The sequence below is a fragment of the Balaenoptera ricei genome, chromosome 4 (genome assembly GCF_028023285.1).
Source record: "Balaenoptera ricei isolate mBalRic1 chromosome 4, mBalRic1.hap2, whole genome shotgun sequence".
In the NCBI taxonomy this organism is placed as follows: domain Eukaryota; kingdom Metazoa; phylum Chordata; class Mammalia; order Artiodactyla; family Balaenopteridae; genus Balaenoptera; species Balaenoptera ricei.
Window position 1 is genome coordinate 120,646,759 of NC_082642.1, and position 25,046 is coordinate 120,671,804.

Below are 25,046 nucleotides of genomic sequence, written 5' to 3' on the forward strand. Positions count from 1 at the left end.
AGAGACGTCAAAAAAAACCAAAAAAACATAAAACATTTCCTTGACAGTTGTGTAAACCATAGTATTAGACTAATAAGCCCTGCTCTGGATCTCCATTTCTTCTTTAGTGCAATTGAGATCATAATATTCTTCAAATTTTGTAAAAATATTATGCAGCTCTAGAGGAGATGGCACATTGGGGGTGTTAATAATAATGTTTGTCTTTTAAAATCTCTAAACAATCTTTTAGAAATTCTTCAGATATTTTTTCATACTCGAGATAGTACTATGAGCTGCTCAGAATTACAGATTTATAGTAAATATATTTAAGTATTAGAAAAGGGATCAATTTTGAAAGTATAAAATATAATCCCCAGTGAAGGGAAAATTTTTTCCTGAAAACAAGTGGTTTTGTACTTATTATAATTATTGAAAATGAAGAGTAAATAAATAAAATGTTTTTCCTCTAATGAACATTCAAGATAATTGCAAACTGCTCAAAGAGATGAAGCCTAATTTAAAGTTTAGCCATGAATAAGAGTACCAAATACAATATACTTCATATTATGGATCTCAATACTTTCTTTCTAGTATGAATAATATGGTATGGTCTCAACCTTTAAAATAATCATTTCCAATTTATTTTATATATATTACATCTTATACTTTTTGGTTGACTGAGAAGTGTGTGGCTATATTTCAACTCATTTTCAGATTCTAAAGTACTGCAATTAACACTTCTTAGTGAAAAATTCTAACCCTTCAGTATTACCTTTTCAAACACTTCTCACTTTGTAGTGTAAGCCTGGCACAAATCCCAGAATGTAATTCTGACACACCATTTCTCTCATTGTAGGAGTTAATACAAGCTTTAGGAAAGTTATTTTCTATAAGCAACAGAAATCAATCTCGGTATATCCCCCATACTGTCTATCTAGAACCAAATATTCATTTAAATATTTATTAGCAAGTCATTTACTGATGGCTAGACACTATACAGTACAATGTAAAGAGTGAAGGAAATATGTTGAAAAGGTTTAGACGTTAGGGCATTTACAACCTCGTTGGTGAAATGGAAAAGTAAATTAATTAATTGGAGGAATCTATGTGTAAATATAATCAAAGAAACCCAGGTCAGATGCATAGTAATGCAAAGGAAAAAGAATCACTTGGTCTAAGGTGCAAGCAGGGGTGTTGATAGATTGTTAACAGAGCTGAACTCAGGTAATGGGTAAGATATTGATGTAGCTGGATGTGGATGCCGTGTGTTCTAAATGGGGCCAAGCAGCACGAGCAAGGTCTGAGAGGCAGAAAAATACTGGGCATATTTGAGAAATTGCAAGAGGCAAAGATTACATGGAGTTAAAGTGCATTATAGACATAGTATGTTTTGAAAATAGTAGATGGTTAAAGAGATTTGATACAGACGAAATTATGGAGGACCTTATATAGCAGGCTGAAAAGTCTGGACTTTTTTCAATGAGCAATAAGCAGCCTTGACCTGCATGGCCATGGTCAAAATGGAATATAGATTTAACACACAGAAGAAAGACTGCTAAGGAGTATTGTAACTGATGTTTGAATAAGGACCTTAGGTCATTATTATCCTAAAACATCAAAAAATGTTTAAGTTATGTTGCTAAACTATAATTGTTAAAGCATAAAGTAGATCTATAATGTAAAAGAAAAAAAGAATTTCAACAAAGTAGTCATGAAGGTAGTTGTGATACTATTTATTTCAGGATTACTGTGTGACAGATGCTCCCCTAATATCATCTCTCTTAGTTGAGGGAACAGATTTTCAGAGTGATTAAATGACTTGTAAAGCTGTGCAGCTAGTGACAGAGCCTGAGCCTGAGAGCAAGCCCAGGAGTGGAGAACACATGATCACTACCCCTGAACGTTAAAGTGAACTTTTATTTTTCAACCTGGAAGAGAAAAAAATATTTAGACCTGAGAGATATATAATCCAGTTCCATTTTTTTTCTGGAATGAGTTTAAGGCACAGGGAGTTTAGATGATGTTCCAGAGATTGCAGTTTCCTTGGAAAGTGACTTGGGTAAAATGTACACTTGATGTTATATAAGTGAATGAATCGAGAAATGACTCTAGTTCCAACTTCATGTTTTTGTTTTTTGAAACACCTCACATTTTTGATGACTTTAAATAATGCAAAAATAAACAGTGGTTTACATGGCTCTTATTAAATGCACACAGGATCAGTTAATATGATGTTAGTAACTATATAATTATGACAAGTGTTTAGAATACTTTGTAACAAAAGCATGAAGAAAGGAAGTCACATACCATGCAATTAAGTGGGGATGATCAGATTTAGCTCTAATTTGTGATTTAAGGACATTATATGCCAAAATATACAAGAATTCTAGGAAACATACACTTTAACTCCTTTGCTTCAAAGATGTATAAACTAAGATTATTAGAGGCTAACTTTCTTGCCAAGGATCTTATAGTTTGTTAGTGTGAAAACAAGTCCAGTGTCTTGTTTAGGAAATTTACCAATTCAGTGGATCTTTTTGTGTGTGTTGAGGGGACAGGTAGGGGACAAGGCCATTGTTGTTGAGGAAGGACTGGAAAAGTAAATGATATTTGACATTGAATTATAACAGAAGACAGCTTGATGAGTTTTCTAGAGAAAGGAAGAAGTCAATGAAAGAAGTTTAAAGCTGAGGGTTTTCTTTTTTTTCCTCAAGTTTTTATTTGACAAATAATTTATATAGATTGTTCCAGATTAGGAGAAAAAGAAAAAAGAGGAAGATGAGGAAGAAGAGATATAGGAGGAGAGAGAAAAGAAGAAAAAGGGGGAAATAACACTTTATTGCAATAAAATTCAGTAACCTGAAAATTGGTTTTGAAGAAAAATAGCCAATCCAGCTGGCACAAAAGCAAAACTTAATCGAGAGCGTTAATAAGGGAGAGGGACACAGAGAATCTTGTCTGCCAGCCTCTCTCAATTTCCACTCTCATGAAATGCTCCCCTGGTTTCCTTCCTGCACTTCCAGACACCCAACTTCCCATCTTTACCCTTAGTGATTCATTTCCTTCATCTATAGTAAGCTAAAATTAGGCAAAATATTATGTTAAAAGTTAATGAAACAAATTTTAAAGCCATTTATAAGTTTAAGTATAACACAAGTAAGAAAAAATATCTGTTTAACCTCCACTGGTTCATCCTTTCAAGTTTTCTTTAAACTATAAGGTAAAACTCAATACTTGAAGCTAAGGTTGAACAACTATTACTACTGCTCATATTGTAAACGGAGGGGGGAATCTATCAAGTATTTTCTTTATGACGTATCCTGTCTTTACTTCAGAGACAAATGGAGTCTTAATAATGTCATTAGTGCTAGTGTGTTTGACCAAACCAGAGGATTCACAGGGGTAAGCACAGTGAAAGTGCTGTAAAAACAGCCAACAGCACAGACTTGTCAAAGTATCTGACAAATAAAATGGGTTCCTCAATCATTATGAAGTTTGAGTGGAGTTCCTCAGGTAGAGATAATCTTTTCCAAAAAGGACTTTAATCACCGAAGAGGCAGTAGCCTGTCTGCAAGGGAAGGCTTCAGTCCAATGTGAAAACATGCATACCATGACTGAAGCATATTTATATCCTCCATGAGATGGAGAAAGTTGTATGAAATCTATTTGCCAGAATTTGAATGGTCCATTAGGCAGTTTAAAATGTCTGGGAACAATACAAACAGACTTTCCTGGTTTGTATTTCAGACAGTGGGACAGTGAGATAGACACTTTTTGTGGCCTTATTAATGTTTCCCACCAATATTGATTTCTGAAGGCTATCATTTTGTCAGTAAACCAATGGTTTAGTGCATGTACAGTGGTAAGAAGTGGGAATTTTAGAGTCTCCAGTAGGACTGGTTCATTATTTCATCCAAACAAGAACTTTCTTTTTTTATCAAACCAACAATTGTTGAATTTCCAATTTTGTTTTTCCTTTTCTGAGGCCAATTGTTGTGCTTCTCTAGCACGTTTTTATAAGTTATCATTTGGGGAAATATCCCTTTGTACTATGACAGAGTTTTGGCTGTTGTTGGTTCCTTTAGGGACAACATTCCTTATGGAAATGTCAGCAAGGTGATCTCCCTTAGCTTCCAGAGAGTCAAGTTTAGAATGCCCCAGAATCTTAATAATAGGTAACACAGCAAGTAAAAGTACTGCATCCAGTAACTCCTGGACATAGGAGCATTTTTAATTTTATTTCCACTGGAAGTGAGGAAGCTACGTTGCTTCCACAATATTCCGAAGTCATCAGCTTCTCTGAAAGCATGTCTACTATCAGCATAAATATTGGCACCTTTGCCCTTGGCTAAAGTGCAAACCTGTGTAAAAGTGTATAATTCAGAGTATTGGGCAGAAGTAGCCATATGTAAAGATGCTGCTTCAATGACATCAAAAGGAATTGCAATAGCATATGCAGCACAATATTTGCCATTGTCACCTTTTAAATTAAAGCCATCAGTGAACGAAGAGAAGTCAGAGTTGCCCAAAGAAATTTCCTGCAGGTCATCATGAGGAATCAGGAAGTAACCCATCAGCATTAAGCAGTTGTGAAGGACTTCATTGGTGACAGAGGGGAGAAGAGTAGCAGGGTTAAGGTTATTAGAGTGGAAAAAAGTTATGTGAGGAGCAGTTAACAAAAGGACTTCATAGGAGGTGAGGTGGCTGACTGAGAAATGTTAAGTGTGGTGAGAATTCAAGAGGGTTTCTACTGCCTGAGGTACAAAAATGGCTAAAGGGGCTCCCACAACCATTCCCAGTGACCTTAACCAAAAAGGCAGTGGCCATAATGGCTCTAAGGCAAGGAGGGCATGCTTGTGCCACAGGCCCAGTTGCTGGCTAGAATACCCCTTGGGTTACTGATGGTCTCATGTTTTTGAGTGAGTCTCCCAAACGTATTCCCTTCCTTTTCATATACGGAAAGGAAAATGGGAATCTGGTCATGGGGATGACCAATGGCGGGTGGGTTGATCAAACTCTCCTTAAGGCCTTGGAAGCTATGTCGTCCAGGTCTTCCCATAAAAATTGAGTCAGGGTTGTTATCGTTTAGTGAAATGTACCAAGTTTCTCTTTGCCCCAAAGAGAGAAATTTGGAATCTAATTTCAGCAATAACCAACTAGTCGAGAAAACTTTGCAGTTGGTGCTTAATTTGGGGTTTTGGAAAACTTACGACAGCATGAATTCTATCTGGATCTAGATGTAGCCCTTGTTCTGATATCAGATGCCCTAAATATAAAAACTGGGTTTGATCAGACTGTAATTTTTCCTTGGTGACTTTATGTCCCTTTAAGGATAAAAGCTTTAGCAAATGGATGCTGTCTTTCTGTGAGGTGACTTGAGAAGAAGAGAGCAAAGAAACAAATCATCCACATATTGCAACCAAGTAGAACCCCTAGGGAAAATGTTAACATCCAGATAAGGCTTCAGGATTTGTGAAAAATAAGAGGACTCTCAGTAAAATACTGAGGCATTACTGTCCAGGTGAATTGTAGATACTGACTAGCTTCACCAACTGAAATACAGTAGTAAAGAGTGTGCTGCATAAATCAATTATAGTAAAGAATTTACTTCCTGTCAGAATGGATGTTAGCGACATATGGGGCTTAGGAAAAAGACAGTGTCAAGGGATAACAATGTTTATTGCTTGAAGGTCCTGGACAAACCTTCACCTTCAGCCCTTGGGTTTTTTTCCCACCAGCAAAATAGGAGTATTACAGAGACCAGTACAAGGGATAATGAGTCCTTGAACTTGTAATCTTCTACTATGGGCTTTATACTTTGAAGGGATTTTTTTTTGTGTATAGGGTGTTGATTAATTCTGGGGAGAGATTTTGAGGGAGTTATTTGAATCTTGACAGGAGGTGCACTGTGAATTTTGTTAACCTCAGTTGGAGATTTTGCCTATAAGAAAAGTGGTAGCTGATTCAATAAAGACAAAGCAAATCTGTGAGGTTGAATATAAAAACAGACAATGGCCAGACCACATATAAGACAGAACTCTGGCTTACAACCTGAAAGAAGTAGCTCAGGAAACCAACTCTTTATCTGCAGTAACTGGCCCAGGAAGCAAGCCTGCTGTCTATAACCACTCTCTCTAGTAACAATCCAGGAAACCAAACAATAACCCCTGTGACAATTGGCCCAAAATGGCCAGGACATGATTAATAACTGATAGTTTCCCTAATTTTTGTCCCCATTTCCAACTTAGGACCAATCAGAGAGAGACAAATATGTTCTCCTAACCAGTCACATATGATGTCCTTCCTCTAGTTAGCTTGCCTACAGCTTCCCCATGCCAACAGCTTCCAATCAAGGCATACCTGAAGCCTTCCCTTTTTTTCCTACTATAAAGCTTTTCCACTCCTCTGCCTGCCTGTGAGTTTTTGCCAAATGCAAGTAATGGTGGCTGAATCCTTTGCAATAGCAAGCTCTGAATAGATAGGCTTTGCTCGTTTTCATTTGGTTAGTCTTTGTTTATTTCTACAATACTTTTGAACACAGATGTAAAATTATAAGTCAGTTTTAGAAAACTGAATTCAGCAGGGTATGATAATAACACATGATGACCAAGTAACATATATGGAGAAAGCGTAAGGACGGGTTAATATCAAGCCAGGCCGAAGAGTGTATGTTTGGAATACACATATTAAAATTTCTACAAATTAATAAAAACTAAAGCACTCAATAGAATGGTGAGCAAAGCTTTTGAAGGCAAGACACAAAAGAGGAAAGCTAGGAGGTCAATGAACATGGAAAGATGTTTAAGGTAACTAGCAATAAGAGAGGTAAAAATTTAAAGCACAGTAAAAGGAGATCATTTTATTTGTATGAACCATATTATTAGTATAAGCCAGGAATCAAAAAGTCTGAAAATTATTCAATGCTGATGGGGCTACAGTGCAGTAGGAGCTTCATACATTATTTGTGTGCATGTATATTGGTGTAAATATTTTGAGTATTAATTTGGCAATATCCAACAAATTTTAAAATACTTTCATGATATAATCCTATACTGCTCAATGGGGCTATTGAGTTGTTGAAATGTGGCTAGTCTTAATTGTAATGTGCTCTAAGTGTTAAAGTCAACAGATTTTGAAGAGCAAATATATATATATATATATACATATATACATATATATATGTATATATATATATATACACATACTTATATACATATATATAAATATATATATATCACTAATATTTGTTATATTAATTTAAAGTTTCTCAAACTTAACACTATTAACATTTTAGACTGGATAATTCTTCGTTGGGGGCTATTCTTTGCATTGTATATTTAGCAGCTTCCCAGGCCTCTACCTAGTCATGACCTAGAACATCTAAAACATCTTTCCAGTGATGACAATCAAAAATGTCTGCAGGACTTCCCTGGTGGTGCAGTGGTTAAGAATCCACCTGTCAATGCAGGGGACACGGATTCGAACGTGGTCCGGGAAAATCCCACATGCTGCAGAGCAACTAAGCCCATGCTCCACAACTACTGAGACTGCACTCTAGAGTCTGCAAGCCACAACTACTGAGCCCACGTGCCACAACTACTGAAGCCTGCGTGCCTAGAGCCTGTGCTCTGCAACAAGGGAAGCCACCACAACGAGAAGCCCGTGCACTGCAATGAAGAGTAGCTCCCGCTCGCTGCAACCAGAGAAAGCCTGCACGCAGCAACGAAGACCCAATGCAGCCAAAAAAAAAAAAAAAAAAAAATGTCTGCAGACATTGCCAAATATCCCCTAGGAGCAAACTCAACCCTGGTTGAGAACAAGTCTTAATTACATTATGAAATGGGAAACTTTTAGATATATGGTATTAAAATATATTATTAAAATAATTTTACCTGTTTCTTTTTGCTTTCTAATATGGCTACAAGAAATTTTAAAATTATTTATGACATGTTATATTCTTATTGGACAGCACTGTTGCAATCATCAATTCTACTCTAGGTTAGGTACTCTAACTCAAAGTTTCTCAAATGCTTAAAGTGCATAAAACTTACCTAAGGATCTTATAAAATTCAGATTATGATTCAGTATATTTGAGATGAGGTGATATTTCTAACAAGATCCTAGGTGATACAGATGCTTCTAATCCATGGATAAAATGTTACACAGCATGACTCTAGAGAACTTCCCACACATGCGCAAAACAGGACATGAAAAAGAATGTGTATGGTGACTATAGTTAACAATGCTGTATTGCATATTTGAAAGTTGCTAAGAGACTAGATCTAAAAGTTCTCATCACACACACACACCAAAAATTTGTAACTATGTATGAGGATGGAAGTTAACTAGACTTACTGTGGTTATCAGTTTGCAGTATACATAAATATCAATCATTATGTTCTACACCTGAAACTGATATAATGTTGTAGGTCAATTATACCTCAATAAAAAAAAGTTTTTAAAGAATGTCAGTGCAACACTGTATGCAATGATAAAAATGTAAATTAACCAAAAATTGTAATAACTCCACACTATGCGGTTATATAATATACATGTATGTATAGGTGTGTATGTGTATATAGACAATATACACATATATATATGTGTGTATATATATATGTATATAAATGGAAATGAAAATCTATATCTTGTAACAAGGATAAATTTCAGAAACATACTCCAGATCAAAATCCACGCATTTAAAAATGTTAAAATACATTATAATAAAATATGTACAAAGCTTTAAAACATCCAAAAAGGATTGATTTCTATGGCTCCGTAAATATTTAGTAAATTTCTTAAAAAAATAGATAAATATGACCTACAGCAAATTCATGACAGTGTTTACTTCTAGAGAATGCAGGATAGGATTGGGATCCTGGATGGTTATATACACAAGTGTTAGCACTTGTATCAATGATGTTTTATTTCTTTAACACATGAAGTAAATGTAACCAAAGAATAAGATTAGATAAAGCTGGGTAGTAGTGAAAAGACTTTCATAAATATATTGACTATTATTCCCTATGGGTTAAAATAATTCATAATAAAAATAAACAAAAGCGGGAATTCCCTGGTGGTGCAGTGGATTAGACTCCGTGTGCTCCCAATGCAGGGGGCCCGGGTTCGATCCCTGGTCAGGGAACTAGATCCCACATGCACGCCGTAACTAAGAGTTCACATGCCTCAACTAAGGAGTCCGCCTGCTGCAACTAAGACCCAGCACAACCAAATAAATAAATAAATAAATTTAAAAAAATAAAAAAATAAAAAAAAAAATAAACAAAAGCACGAATAAATAAAATAATGGTATAAGTCTGGCAATGAATACTGAAGTAGAGAATATGAAATTTTAAAACAATATTTTAATAGACTTTAAAACAATAGAAATGCATTTCTTCTGAAGATATCTCATAGAAATATGTATTTTCTGTATGTATTATTAGCAAAGCCACAAATGATACCAATAAGTAGAAAGGATTAGAACAGAAAAATTGTATGCTACATATTTTATCTAAAATAGACGAGACGACATGTTTCATTTTTTCATTTTTATAACATTTGTTTTAAGTTGATTATAAAAGGAATTCATATTCATTGAAGATTTGGAAAATATAGAAAAGAAAAAGAAAAAAATCTACCCATTTCCTAAACACTCCATTATAACTATTGTCCTGTAATAACCACCTTTATTCAACATTTTGGTGTTTACTTCCAGTCACTCCATCTTTCTTATATATGAAACAGATTTTACACAAGTACACACAGATACATATATGCAAAATTTCAATGTTTTACAAGGTGGAATCATATATAAATTGCATGTGATGTCTTATAATCTGAGTATGTTTTTACTTAAATCATAAATGATATATTCTCTCTCTCCACTGTCTCTCATCGAGAAGTTCCTTTTTGAAACTTAAATGCAGTAGTTTATCTATCTCCTCTTTGTTTCACTCTCTTCTTTCAACATGCTCAGGATCACTAGCCATGCTCAAGGGTTCTCAAGATATTTTCCTAAAGAAAGTAGTTCTATTCCTAACATAAATGTAGGTGCAATGTTAGAAATAACATTTTTTTTTCACTAGGAAAAGCATCACATGTATGGATCATGGTGTATTTAAACACTTTTCTGTTAATGAACAAGATTTTTTCCAATCCCTCACTATTATAAAGAAACACAATGCCTACTTCTTTATATGACTCTACATAGTCATGACAATTTCTTTAAAATAAATTCCAAGGAAGATGATCCTAAGGAAAAAGATTATGTATATTATTAAGGTTTTGATATTATTGTCAAATTATCATCCAGATATGTCATACCATCTTACATCAATTGGTTTGATAAAAATGTGACAATTTAGAGAATCTACTTTCTACTTCCCAATTCCTATGTAGCCTGTTTGCATGTCCAGGCCTTTCCATTTAAGGGAAAAAGCACTATTGAGACACAATTAAATCTTTTTTTATTACTTTTCAGATGATTCTTTATTTAAATACAGTAAATTTTGAGTCCTTCTGCCCTTCTGAAATCTGCTCTCATCTGTATAAGATCTGACCGAAATTTCTTGACCTTTCTGGCACAACACATATTGTTCCCTATTTTGAAATCTCTTGGTATGTCAATGGAAGCTGGAAGAGTGAGTCGGATATTTGCCGTTGCCGTTATTTTTCCCATTAAGTTTCATGCAATTTTATTTCCAAATTTAAAAACTAGGAAATAATGGTTAAAGAATTCTTAAAAATTTTTTTCTGAAAGTAGACACTGTTCTAATTAAGAACAAAATAAATAACTGCCAATAATATGGAGAAGTTAAAAATAATTAAATCGTAGTCCAAAAAATAAAGAAAAATTTTAAAATGAGGCATAAAGTTTAGAAAATAAGCTAAACAATGGAAAATTAAACATGTAAAGTACATCAACAAATAAAAATCAGTTGAACTCCTTGGTTTAATTTTATTCCATAAATATTTATTGAATACTTAGTATGTGCCAGGTATCACTTGGTCCTGAGAAGTTAGTGGTAAACAAGACAGACACAAGACTCCCCTCATGAAGTTTAGTTTAGTAGAGAACATATTAAAGAAGTAATTATACAGATGATGTGTGTCATCAAAAGAGATATTCAGGGTTAATTAAGCACATGTCAAGGGTTTTCTAAAGAGGTTGGAGAAAGCCTTGAACTCATTATCACACACCTAAGTTCTTCTTCATCATCATTGATCAGCTATGCATAAGCCTACATCATATTGAATACTGAAATACTAGAAAGGAACACTTTTAACATAAGAAATAAGACAAGGATGACTACTGTCATCAGTAACATTTTTATGTATGTTCTCACCAAGACAAAAAGTACAAAAAACAATTCAATACTAGTATGGGAAAGAAGCAAACCGATGAAGCATTACTTATTTCAGAGAATTTTAAACAGATGAAGAGCTTCAATAGCGTTAATTCAATATCAATACATATTTTAGGGAATATACTCTATTTCAAGGACTAGATAAAAACTAGAAATAAAATGGTGAATAAGAAGTTTTCAGTGTAGTGAGTGAAGACAGACAAGAAATAATTGCTTTATAGTATGGTTAAGAGTAGTATAAAGAGTAAAAACAGAGTTTCATGGTAATAAGAAGGCCAACTAAACTTTCTTTGTAAGTGGATCAGGAAAAGGCTTCCCAGAAGATGTTAAGACAAAATAGAGCCCTGTAGAGCAAAAATGTATAGAAGGAAGGATCTTTCTGGACAGCAGAATTGTTGTTTTAGAAGTGTAGGATGATTGCTTCACACTGTAAAGAAATTAATGTGGCTGAAACTGGAGAAGAATAAGAAATCTTTTTTGAAAAGATTTCTGAAAAAATTTTTTGAAAATAATTTTGAAAACTTATCATGATTCAATCATAAAAGGAATTTAGACTTTCCCCAGAAAACAGTGGGCAATGACAAAAATGTTATAAACAGTGAAATGACATTATTAAATTTTGTCTCAGAAATGCATTCAAAAGTTAAAATGCATGTTTAGGAGTAATCCAGCTGACAAATGCTGTGACCACAGCTAGAATAGTGGCAGTGAGGTTGAAGAAAACAGCTGGATTCTGGAGACAATAAGGTCATGGAACACATGGACCTGGAGAGGGGCAGGCAATGAGAAAAACAGTCAAACTCCATGACAGATGGTGGTACATCCACTGAAATAGGGAACACAGAGGGCAAAGGACTATAATGTAAAGATGCAAGTTGTAAATGTAAAGATGATAAATTCTGGTTTGACCATATTGAGTTTGAGGTGCCTGTGCAATGTTCCACTGGAAAAGCCCCATATGCAAGCTGGTGTTCAGAAAGATGTGGGGTGAAGAGGCAGAACTGCGAGCCATCAGTGCATGCAAGAGAAGCCAATTCTAGTCCTTGGGGTTAGAGACAATCACTTAAGGTAATAGGTAAGACAATTCCCTCCTCTTGCCACTACTAGTGGACCTAGTGGAACAAAAACATTTTTAAACATTTTTATTAACCCGTTTAGGTTGTATAGGTAGAAGTGATGAACAAGTGACTTTAGAGCCCATAATTTAAATGTTGGCACAGTCAGCATAAGGTAGGTTGTCTGCATCAGTTAGTTATTCTTTCCTGAGATTTGCTAACTAAGGTTGAGTAAATCATTGCATTTCAGAGTGTGGGATCTTAGCATAGAAGAATTTTCCCTAGGAACACATAACTGAAAAGATTCTTTTCTATATATATTCTTACCTGTTGAACATGATGTGAATTTTCTTTAGAGGTAGGGAAACGGATTAGCATACACTGGTTTAAGGATACTGTCATTATTATATCTTATAAGGAAGGAGAATAACAATGAGTTAGATACTGTTCAGGGCAAGACAAATGAGGTATTTCTGGTCTATGGCCAATTATTATTAATTCATTTAACAATTATTTTATAGTGGTTACTGTAAGCCAGGCATTTGGTTAAAAACATAGGATTCAATTTGGCTTCAGGGAGATCATAGTCTATTATTTAAGTAGAAAATAGACTTAAGAGTAATAGTTCCCCTCAACTAGCTGCTTCATCAGCTGAATTATAGAGGCACGCTTAGTTAATACTAAGAATTTTAATAAGCATGATAGGAAATCAATCTCTAATGTCAAAGAACTAAGAAGTCAATTGCCTTCAAAGAAACAAAAAAGTTAATTTAATCAAGATTTCTCTCATTTTGAACCTTTGTCTGGAAAATTTTGAACAGTATCTTTGGCCCCTTTCTCCTTTTTACTGTGGTGCTATTCCTCATAGGCCTCGTTTTGGGAGATGGTGATTGACTTGGACATGGTTTTCCAGGAAGTGGCTGGTGATTTTTACTATATATAAACTCAAGCCAGGAGACCCCTGGAGGCAGCCGGTGGTAAGTAAGTACCTTAGTGGACACATAGCCTGAGAGGGTAGATGTGGTAGACTCTTTCAGAGGAGGAGGGGGTAAAGGGGGTGTAGTGGAAGAGGAAGAGGAAGAAGAGGACGATGAGGAGGAAGATGTGGAGGAGGAAGAGGAGGGGAGTACGGACTGCAACCGAGGGTTATTACTTTTCTTAACATAGAGCAGCCAGTCTATAGCCTTGGGCTGTTGGCTTACAGCTTGGTTTTCAGGGGCTACTGTCAGCCATGTTTTCTTCACATTAGCCTCCTGGGTGATATCAGGTTCAGATGTAGGGAAAAATTTTGATATCTTCCCCATTCCTTCAAGGTTTTCTTCAGGGACTTCATCAGGATGATTTTCTTTCACAGGGAATGAAAAAGAAGTCTCTGGTAGGGAAAGGATAAAAACTAGTTTCACCTCTATTTCTCCCCCAGGAGTGGTCTCAGGTGTTGGGCTGACAAATAGTGTTGCAGCACGAGGGTCTTTCCTTCCTGTAAGATGGTAACACTGAGATTTTATGCAAGAAGCACAAGCTAAACAAACCATATAACTTGATGAAAGGTGGGGACCAGGATGAGGATTCGCCATTCCCCTCATCCTTCGAAAGAGAATCTGCCTACGGAGATCCCTCTGGATTCTGGTCTTGGAGAGAGAATTGACAATTTTATTTACAACATCATCAGGGACTGTTCCACCTTTGATAATGCAGGGATGAATATAACCTAAAGTCCATGGAATTTCCTTATTTGGTTCTGTCTTTTCATAAAGACCAAAACTGCTTTTACTCTGGAGTCTGGAGCCCAATGTTAAAGCAGCTATGTTCCTGATGCAGTGTTTGGAGCTTAATAATGATGGACCTGAGATATTTGGTTTGGGATGGGGTGAGGGAAGATCTGTGACCTTGTGTTTGTCACTTAGTGAAGTGGTGTTCTGAAATTTTGAGTGACACACTGGTGAACTCAGGGTCCTGAAGTTACGATCAAGTGTTTTGGGCTGGAACAATGGCAAACTCTTTGACTGATGCACAGAATGTGGTAAAGGTGATTTCTTTTCTTTTGACTTGGACAACGTCAATCTCAGAACACTGGCATTAGAGCTCAATACAGGTGTTGTCTGGGGTCTGGAATCAGGTAACGATGAGCTCAGAGTCATCTGACTGGGCTCCAAAGAAGGTGATATCTGAAGCAAGTCATGTATTTGAGGTGTAGAGTTGAGTGATGGTGAGCTCAAACATCTTTGATTGCACTCTAACAAAGAGGTCCAAAGGCTATCCAATGAAGAGGTTTCTGAGGCTTGGACTGGGGTAACGCTGAGCTAAAGGCTCTTTGATTAGGTCCCAAAGACGACAATGTCCATAGGTAGTCTGGGGAAGGAGTTTCTTGATGTTTGAGGGCATATAATGATGAACTTGACACTCTTTGATTAGACTTCAGTGAAGGTGATATCCAGCAAAGGTCTAGGGAAGATGTATTCTGAGGATTGGGAAAGGGTAATTGTGAGCTCCAGGCTGTTTGATTGGGCTCTGGCGATGATGTCTTGGTGAGGTCAAGTGAAGATGTGATCTGAGGTTTGGCGTGGGACAACGGTGAGCTCAAGCCTTTCTTATTAGGCCACAAGGGAGTTCTCTGGTGGAGGTGTAGTGAAGGTGTGGCCTGACATTTGGAGTGAGATAATGGTGATTTCAGAACCCTGTTATAGAGGTCCCGTGAAATTGTGTCCTGAGACTTGGCAGAGGGCAATATTGAGCATCTCTGTACCTTCTGGTTAGAGTTTAGGGGATGCACTGCAGGGTTATTACTATGGGATTGTACTCTGGCCACAGATTGGTTATTGGGCTGCTTTTGGTTTTCATCTGTGTGTTGATGTGTTAATGAGCTGGTTGTGGCCAGTTGGTAAGAGCATTCTAATGGCACAAACTGTTGATCATAGTATGCTAGTGGCACCATCTTGTGCTAGTCTAGAGGTCTTTCTGAAAGCAGTTGGCTTGCAGGGATGTTTTAGTAACTGATAGAGTCTTTTAGCTGGATTCCATGGACAACAAATACTTTTAAATAAAAAACTTAGGTAGTTTCTATCATCTATCATGTAACCTTTTTGTTAATTCCTAAATATTATAGAGTGTTTCAAAATTGAGGTGTAAATGAGGTTGAAAAAAGTGTCACCAATTGAGATTCTTCTCTGTCTTCTCTTTAGAGTTTTTTCCTCTTGAGGAAATAATGCCTGTTAACAAAAGAGTGAAGAAGGTTCAGAAGAGATCCTGATAGGGATATTAATTTTCTCAAACAATTTGTAGTGACTAGAGAACTACTGTGTGTGTAACTTTTGAATTAAACTTTCTAAATGCCCAACTGCCCATCTGTAAAATAGATAAACATAATGTTTAATTTATTGGGCTAAAGACTAAATAATACATCTAAAATGTGTAACAGTGGCCAAGATATAAGAGCTGCTCAATAAAAGGTAATAGCTATTTCCGGTACTCTTTCAATGATTGCTTTAGTAAAAAAAAAAAAAAAAAAAAAAAAGTCTGTGATAAGTTTATTGCATGAAATAAGAGAACCTTAAAGAAAGTGAAATGGAAGTTCTGATATGTTAGTTTTCAATTTAGATTCAATTATCCATCATTATCACCTTTTAGCTTACTTCCAAAAGTCCATAATTCTAGTTGAATGTCTATTGCATACTTTCAGTCTTAGTCTTATTGGTCACTATTGCAGCGTTTGAAACTGTTGATCACTACCTTTTCAAACAATGTTCTTCATTCATGTCCATTATTTCTCTCTACTCTGATTCTCTCATTCATTCTCTTATTTCTATCCAGATCTTCACTGAATTATTTTCTTTTTTTCTCAACTCAGTGTAGTTCTCAGACTTACATCACCAATTCTGTCCTATTTTCACTTTATTCCTAAGGAATCACATTAGTTATATTTAGGATTTTTAAATGAACTATAGAAAGTTCATAAAAAACAGAACCTTATATCTGGTCAAAAGTGATACAAGCATTTACTACTCAGGAAACACAGCTATGGTGCTTCTTAAAAAGCAACACATGGTTTAACATGACACTATTTCGATGCATTTTTCATGGTCAAGGGTTTGTTCTTCAGGTTTTAAGGCTAAAACACACTGTATGACAAAAAACCCAAGAGTAATTCCAACTGATGCAGGGATTAGCCAATTAGAACACTGACTTTAAGGCCCCTGAAGAACGAGAGCTATCAGAATTTGGTTTCATGGTTATTTCTATGCTTCAATAACTTACTCATCCAATTTCTGATGGACAAGTTTATTCCTCATATATGCCAACTTATCCTCTTATTTACTATCAATTCTACTACTGCTAGAATGTTTTCCCTTATGTTAAGGTATCTTTCCACATATTTAATCTTACTTACATTTATTTTAAAATATATCTTATTAGTATCTTAATTCACTTGTTTTCAAGTGTTGAGTCATTCTTAGTGGAATTCTCCAAGAATCAACAATATTATTTACACACCAATTACTTCCTAATTTTTTTGTCTCTACTCCTGGTTTTCTCTTTAGCTTTGAAATTCTATTTCCAATTAATCATCAGACTTCTCTATCCAAAAATCCCCAAAACAATTCAAGCACAAAACATATAAAAATCAGTAAAGTTATTTCTCCTTATAAAGAAATCATCTTTTTGTATATCTTCTATCTCGGTTCTTAAAACCTACTCATCTAATTCAAAATCTTTGAAATCATCCTGGACAGCTTCACTTTCTAAAATGATTTAGAAACCAGGACCTGTTGGTTTTATCTCTTTCATACCTTAATTCATCTTTTTTCTATCCAATTCCACTATTTCAGTTTATACCATAGGCATATCTCATGTAAACTAATGTATTATTATATTAACCTCTATATATCTTTCCCCCATAACCTCACTCACTCTCTTCCCTCTCCTCTGTCACACATCCAAAGCAAACTCTTGCTGGTGAGACATAGTTACTCCTCACCCAAAGATTTTCTTCATTTTGCTTCTGCCTGCATGAGTAATAACAACTGACGTTACTTGCTGGATTTTGTGTGGTGTGTTTTGACATCCAATACTTTAAAAGGAGAGGGAACAGCACATCCTACTATATACGTGTGGCACTCTAACAAACTTCTAGATAGTAAAATAGAGTAACTCCATGATCTTGATGTAAGGAAAGATTTCTTAAAAGAACATAAAAAGGCTTCAAGATGGCGGAAGAGTAAGACGTGGAGATCACCTTCCTCCCCACAAATACATCAGAAATACATCTACATGTGGAACAACTCCTACAGAACACCTACTGAACGCTGGCAGAAGACGTCAGACCTCCCAAAAGGCAAGAAACTCCCCACGTACTTGGGTAGGGCAAAAGAAAAAAGAAATAACAGAGACAAAAGAATAGGGACGGCACCTGCACCAGTGGGAGGGAGCTGTGAAGGAGGAAAGGTTTCCACGCACTAGGAAGCCCCTTCGCAGGCGGAGACTGCGGGGGTCGGAGGGGGGAAGCTTCGGAGCCACGGAGGAGAGCACAGCCACAGGGGTGCGGAGGGCAAAGCGGAGAGATTCCCGCATGGAGGATCGGTGCTGACCAGCACTCACCAGCCCGAGAGGCTTGTCTGCTCAGCCGCCAGGGCGGGCGAGGACTGGGAGCTGAGGCTCGGGCTTCGGAGGTCGGATCCCAGGGAGAGGACTGGGGTTGGCGGTGTGAACACAGCCTGAAGGGGGCTAGTGCGCCACGGCTAGCCGGGAGTGAGTCCGGGAAAAAGTCCGGAGCTGCCGAAGAGGCAAGAGACTTTTTCTTCCCTCTTTGTTTCCTGGTGCGCGAGGAGAGGGGATTAAGTGCGCAACTTAAAGGAGCTCCAGAGACGGGCACAAGCCGCGGCTATCAGCGCGGACCCCAGAGACGGGCATGAGACGCTAAGGCTGCTGCTGCCGCCACCAAGAAGCCTGTGTGCGAGCACAGGTCACTCTCCACACTGCCCCTCCCGGGAGCCTGTGCAGCCCGCCACTGCCAGGGACCCGTGATCCGGGGACAACTTCCCCGGGAGAACGCACGGCGCGCCTCAGGCTGGTGCAACGTCATGCAGGCCTCTGCCGCCGCAGGCTCACCCCACATCCGTACCCCTCCCTTCCCCCGGCCTGAGTGAGCCAGAGCCCCCGAAGCAGCTGCTCCTTTAACCCCGTCCTGTCTGAGCAAAGAACAGACGCCCTCAGGCGACCTACATGCAGAGGCAGGGCCAAATCCAAAGCTGAACCCCAGGAGTTGTGAGAACAAAGAAGAGAAAGGGAAATCTCTCCCAGCAGCCTCAGGAGCAGCGAATTAAATCTCCACAATCAACATGATGTACCTGCATCTGTTGAATACCTGAATAGACAATGAATCATCCCAAATTGAGGAGGTGGACTTTGGGAGCAACAATATATATATATTTTTTCCCTTTTTCTTTTTTTGTGAGTGTGTGTGTATATGATTCTGTTGTGTGATTTTGTCTGTACAGCTTTGCTTTTACCATTTGTCCTAGGGTTCTGTCTGTCTGGTTTTTTTTTTTAGTATAGATTTTAGCGTTTCTTATCATTGGTGGATTTGTTCTTTCGTTTGGTGGTTCTCATCTTTCTTTCTTTCTTTCTTTTTTTATTACTTTAAAAAAATTTTAATATTTATCTTTTATTTTAATTATTTTATTTTATATTATTTTATTTTATCTTCTTCTTTCTTTCTTTCTTTTTTTTTTCTCCCTTTAATTCTGAGCTGTGTGGATAACAAGCTCTTGGTGCTCCAGCCAGGTGTCAGTGCTGTGCCTCTGAGGAGGGAGAGCCAAGTTCAGGACATTGGTCCACAAGAGACCTCCCAAGTCCATGTAATATCAAATGGAGAAAATCTCCCAGAGATCTCCATCTCAATGCCAAGACCCAGCTCCACTCATCAACCAGCAAGCTCCAGTGCTGGACACCCTATGACAAACAACTAGCAAGACAGGAACACAACCCCACCCATTAGCAGAGAGGCTGCCTAAAATCATAATAAGGCCACAGACACCCCAAAACACACCATCAGATGTGGACCTGCCCACAAGAAAGACAAGATCCAACCTCATCCACCAGAACAAAGGCACTAGTCCCCTCCACCAGGAAGCCGACAAAACCCACTGAACAAACCTTAGCCACTGAGGGCAGACACCAAAAACGACAGGAATTACGAACCTGCAGCCTGCGAAAAAGGAGACCCCAAACACAGTAAGTTAAGCAAAATGAGAAGACAGAGAAACACACAGCAGATGAAGGAGCAAGGTAAAAACCCACCAGACCTAATAAAAGAAGAGGAAATAGGCAGTCTACCTGAAAAATAATTCAAATAATGATAGTAAAGATGATCCAAAATCTTAGAAATAGAATGGAGAAAATACAAGAAACGTTTAACAAGGACCTAGAAGAACTAAAGAGCAAACAAACACTGATGAACAACACAATAAATGAAAGGAAAAGTTCTCTAGAAGGGATCAATAGCAGAACAACTGAGGCATAAGAACGGATAAGTGACCTGGAAGATAAAATAGTGGAAATAACTACTGCAGAGCAGAATAAAGAAAAAAGAAGGAAAAGAACTGAAGACAGTCTCAGAGACCTCTGGGACAACATTAAACACACCAACATTCGAATTATAGGAGTCCCAGAAAAAGAAGAGAAAAAGAAAGGGACTGAGAAAATATTTGAAGAGATTATAGTTGAAAACTTCCCTAACATGGGAAAGGAAATAGTTAATCAACTCCAGAAAGCACAGAGAGTCCCATACAGGATAAATCTAAGGAGAAACACTCCAAGACATATATTAATCAAACTATCAAAAATTAAATACAAACAAAAAATATTAAAAACAGCAAGGGAAACACAACAAATAACATACAAGGGAATCCCAATAAGGTTAACAGTAGATCTTTCAGCAGAAACACTCCAAGCCAGAAGGGAGTGGTAGGACATATTTAAACTGATGAAGGGGAAAAACCTACAACAAAGATTACTCTACCCAGCAAGGATCTCATTCAGATTTGGTGGAGAAATTAAAACCATTACAGACAAGCAAAAGCTAAGAGAATTCAGCACCACCAAACCAGCTTTACAACAAATGCTAAAGGAACTTCTCTAAGCAGGAAACACAAGAGAAGGAAATGAGCTAAAATAACAAACCCAAAACAATTAAGAAAATGGTAATAGGAACATACATATCGATAACTACCTTAAATGTAAATGGATTAAATGCTCCAACCAAAATACATAGACTGGTTGAATGGATAGAAGAACAAGACCAGTATATATGCTGTCTACAAGAGACCCACTTCAGACCTAGGGACATATACAGACTGAAAATGAGTGGATGGAAAAAGATATTCCATGCAAATGGAAATCAAAAGAAAGCTGGAGTAGCAATTCTCATATCTGACAAAATAGACTTTAAAACAAAGACTATTACAAGAGAAAAAGAAAGACAGTACATAATGATCAAGGGATCAATCCAAGAAGAAGATATAACAATTGTAAATATTTATGCACCCCAAATAGGAGGACCTCAATATATAAGGCAAATGCTAGCAGCCATAAAAGGGGAAAACGACAGTAACACAATCATAGTAGGAGACTTTAACACCCCACTTTCACCAATGAACAGATCATCCAAAATGAAAATAAACAAGGAAACACAAGCTTTGAATGATACATTAAAAAAGAAGGACTTAATTGATATTTATAGGCCATTCTATCCAAAAAAAACAGAATACACTTTCTTCTCAAGTGCTCATTCAAGATTTTCCAGGATAGATCATATCTTGGGTCACAAATCAAGCCTTGGTAAATTTAAGAAATTGAAATCGTATCAAGTATCTTTTCTGACGACAATGCTATGAGACTACATATCAATTACAGGAAAAAAATCTGTAAAAAATACAAACACATGGAGGTTAAACAATACACTACTTAATAACCAAAAGATCACTGAAGAAATCAAAGAGGAAATAAAAAAATACCTAGAAACAAATGACAATGAAAACACGACGACCCAAAACCTATGGGATGCAGCAAAAGCAGTTCAAAGAGGGAAGTTTATAACAGTACAATCCTACCTCAAGAAACAAAAAACATCTCAAATAAACAACCTAACCTTACACCTAAAGCAATTAGAGAAAGAAGAACAAAGAAACTACAATGTTAGTAGAGGGAAAAAAAATCATAAAATCAGATCAGAAATAAATGAGAAAGAAATGAAGGAAACTATAGCAAAGATCAATAAAACTAAAAGCTGGTTCTTGAGAAGATAAACAAAATGGATAAACCACTAGCCTGACTCATCAAGAAAAAAAGGGAGAAGACTCAGATCAATAGAATTAGAAATGGAAAAGGAGAAGTAACAACTGACACCGTAGAAATACAAAGGATCATGAGTGATTACTACAAGCAACCATATGCCAATAAAATGGACAACCTGGAAAAAATGGACAAATTCTTAGAAATGCACAACCTTCCGAGACTGAACCAGGAAGAAATAGAAAATATGAACAGACCAATCACAAGCACTGAAATTGAAACTGTGATTTAAAATCTTCCAACAAACAAAAACCCAGGACCAGATGGCTTCACAGGCGAATTCTATCAAACATTTAGAGAAGAGCCAACACCTATCCTTCTCAAAGTCTTCCAAAATATAGCAGAGGGAGAAACACTCCCAAACTCATTCTACGAGGCCACCATCACCCTGATACCAAAACCAGACAAAGATGTCACAAAGAAAGAAAACTACAGGCCAATATCACTGATGAACATAGATGCAAAAATCCTCAGCAAAATACTGGCAAAAAGAATCCAACAGCACATTAAAAGGATCATACACCCTGATCAAGTGGGGTTGATCCCAGGAATACAAGGATTCTTCAATACACCCAAATCAATCAATGTGACACACCATATTAACAAATTGAAGGAGACAAACCATATGATCATCTCAACAGATGCAGAGAAAGCTTTCAAGAAAATTCAACACCCATTTATGATAAAAACCCTCCAGAAAATAGGCATAGAGGGAACTTACCTCAACATAATAAAGGCCATATATGACAAACCCACAGCCAACATTGTTCTCAATGGTGAAAAACTGAAACCATTTCCTGTAAGATCAGGAACAAGACAAGGTTGTCCACTCTCACCACTATTATTCAACACAGTTTTGGAAGTTTCAGCCACAGCAATCAGAAAAGAAAAAGAAATAAAAGGAATCCAAAATGGAAAAGAAGAAATAAAGCTGTCACTGTTTGCAGATGACATGATACTATACGTAGAATATCCTAAAGACGCTATCAGAAAAATACTAGAGCTAATCAATGAATTTGGTAAAGCAGCAGGATAAAAAATTAATGTACAGAAATCTCTTGCTTTCCTATACACTAATGATGAAAAATCTGAAAGTGAAATTTAAAAACACTCCCATTTACCATTGCAACAAAAAGAATAAAATATCTAGGAATAAACCTATCTAAGACCTGTATGCAGAAAACTATACGACACTAACGAAAGAAATGAAAGATGATACAAATAGATGGAGAGATATACCATGTTCTTGGATTGGAAGAATCAATATTATGGAAATGACTATACTACCCAAAGCAATCTACAGATTCAATGCAATCCTTATTAAACTACCACTGGCATTTTTCACAGAACTAGAACAAAAAATCTCACAATTTGTATGGAAAAACAAAAGACCCCGAATAGCCAAAGCAATCTTGAGGAAGAAAAATGGAGCTGGAGGAATCTGGCTCCCTGACTTCAGACTATACTACAAAGCTACAGTAACCAAAACAGTATGGTACTGGCACAAAACCAGAAATATAGATCAATGGAAAAGGATAGAAAGCCCGGAGATAAACCCACGCACATATGGTCACCTTATCTTTGATAAAGGAGGCAAGAATATACAGTGGAGAAAAGACAGCCTCTTCAATAAGTGGTGCTGGGAAAACTGGACAGCTACATGCAAAAGAATGAAATTAGAACACTCCCTAACACCATACACAAAAATAAACTCAAAATGGATTAAAGACCTAAATGTAAGGCAAGACACTATTAAACTCTTACTCTTAGAGGAAAACGTAGGCAGAACACTCCATGACATAAATCACAGCAATATCCTTTTTGACCCATCTCCTAGAGGAATGGAAATAAAACAAAAATAAACAAATGGGACCTAATGAAACTTAAAAGCTTTTGCACAGCAAAGGAAACCATAAACAAGACAAAAAGACAACCCTCAGAATGGGAGAAAATATTTGCAAATGAAGCAACTGACAAAGGATTAATCTCCAAAATTTACAAGCAGCTCATGCAGCTCAATGTCAAAAACACAAACAACCCAATCCAAAAATGGGCAGAAGACCTAAACAGACATTTCTCCAAAGAAGATATACAGATTGCCAACAAACACATGCACGAACGCTCAACATCATTAATCATTAGAGAAATACAAATCAAAACTACAATGAGATATCATCTCACACTGGTCAGAATGACCATCATAAAAAAATCTACAAACAATAAATGCTGGAGAGGGTGTGGAGAAAAGGGAACCCTCTTGCACTGTTGGTGGGAATGTAAACTGATACAGCCACTATGGAAAACAGTACGGAGGTTCCTGAAAAAACTAAAAATAGAATTACCATACGGTCCAGCAATCCCACTACTGGGCATATACCCTGAGAAAACCATAATTCAAAAAGGGTCAGGTACCACAATGTTCATTGCAGCTCTATTTACAATAGCCAGGACATGGAAGCAACCTAAGTGTCCTTTGACAGATAAAAGGATAAAGAAGATGTGGTGCATATATACAATGGAATATTACTCAGCCATATAAAGAAATGAAATTGAGTTATTTGTAGTGAGGTGGATGGACCTAGAGTCTTTCATACAAAGTGAAGTAAGTCAGAAAGAGAAAAATAAATACTGTATGCTAACACATATATATATGGAATCTTAAAAAAATAAAAAATAAAAATGGTTCTGAAGAACCTAGGGGCAGGACAGAAATAAAGACACAGACATAGAGAATGGACTTGAGGATGCGGGGAGGGGGAAGGGTAAGGTGGAACAAAGTGAGAGAGTGGCATGGACATATATACACTACCAAACTTAAAATAGATAGTGGGAAGCAGCTGCATAGCACCGGGAGATCAGCTTAGTGCTTTATGACCACCTAGAGGGGTGGGATAGGGAAGATGGGAGGGAGATGCAAGAGGGAGGAGATATGGGGATGTATGTATATGTATAGCTGATTAACTTTGTTGTAAAGCGGAAACTAACACACCATTGTAAAGCAGTTATACTCCAATAAAGATGTTAAAAAAAAGAACATAAAAAGCTATAACCATTAAAAATTGATAAATTAAGATCAAGAATTCCCAATGACCAAAAAACACCATATTTAGAAAGAGTTAAAGGCAAATCAAAGAATGGAAAATAAATATTTACAATACTTAAAAAAAGACTCATATCCATTACAACTTCTGCAAGTTGCTAAGAAAAGACAAGCATTGCAATTAGAATGATAAGCAATACATGTGAATAAGCACTTCACAAGGATATCCAAATGCTACTGCATGTATGAAAAAATCAG

The 25,046-nt window shown here is 36.7% G+C and overlaps 1 protein-coding gene across 1 annotated transcript; it reads right to left on the reverse strand.

Moving 5' to 3' along the window:
- Window positions 1–13,173: 13,173 nt before the first annotated feature.
- On the reverse strand, window positions 13,174–15,335 carry CSNKA2IP (casein kinase 2 subunit alpha' interacting protein). Its single transcript, XM_059920002.1, is given in 2 exon segments — window positions 13,174–14,675; window positions 14,678–15,335. Coding segments are annotated over 2 exon segments (2,160 nt in total).
- Window positions 15,336–25,046: the final 9,711 nt, after the last annotated feature.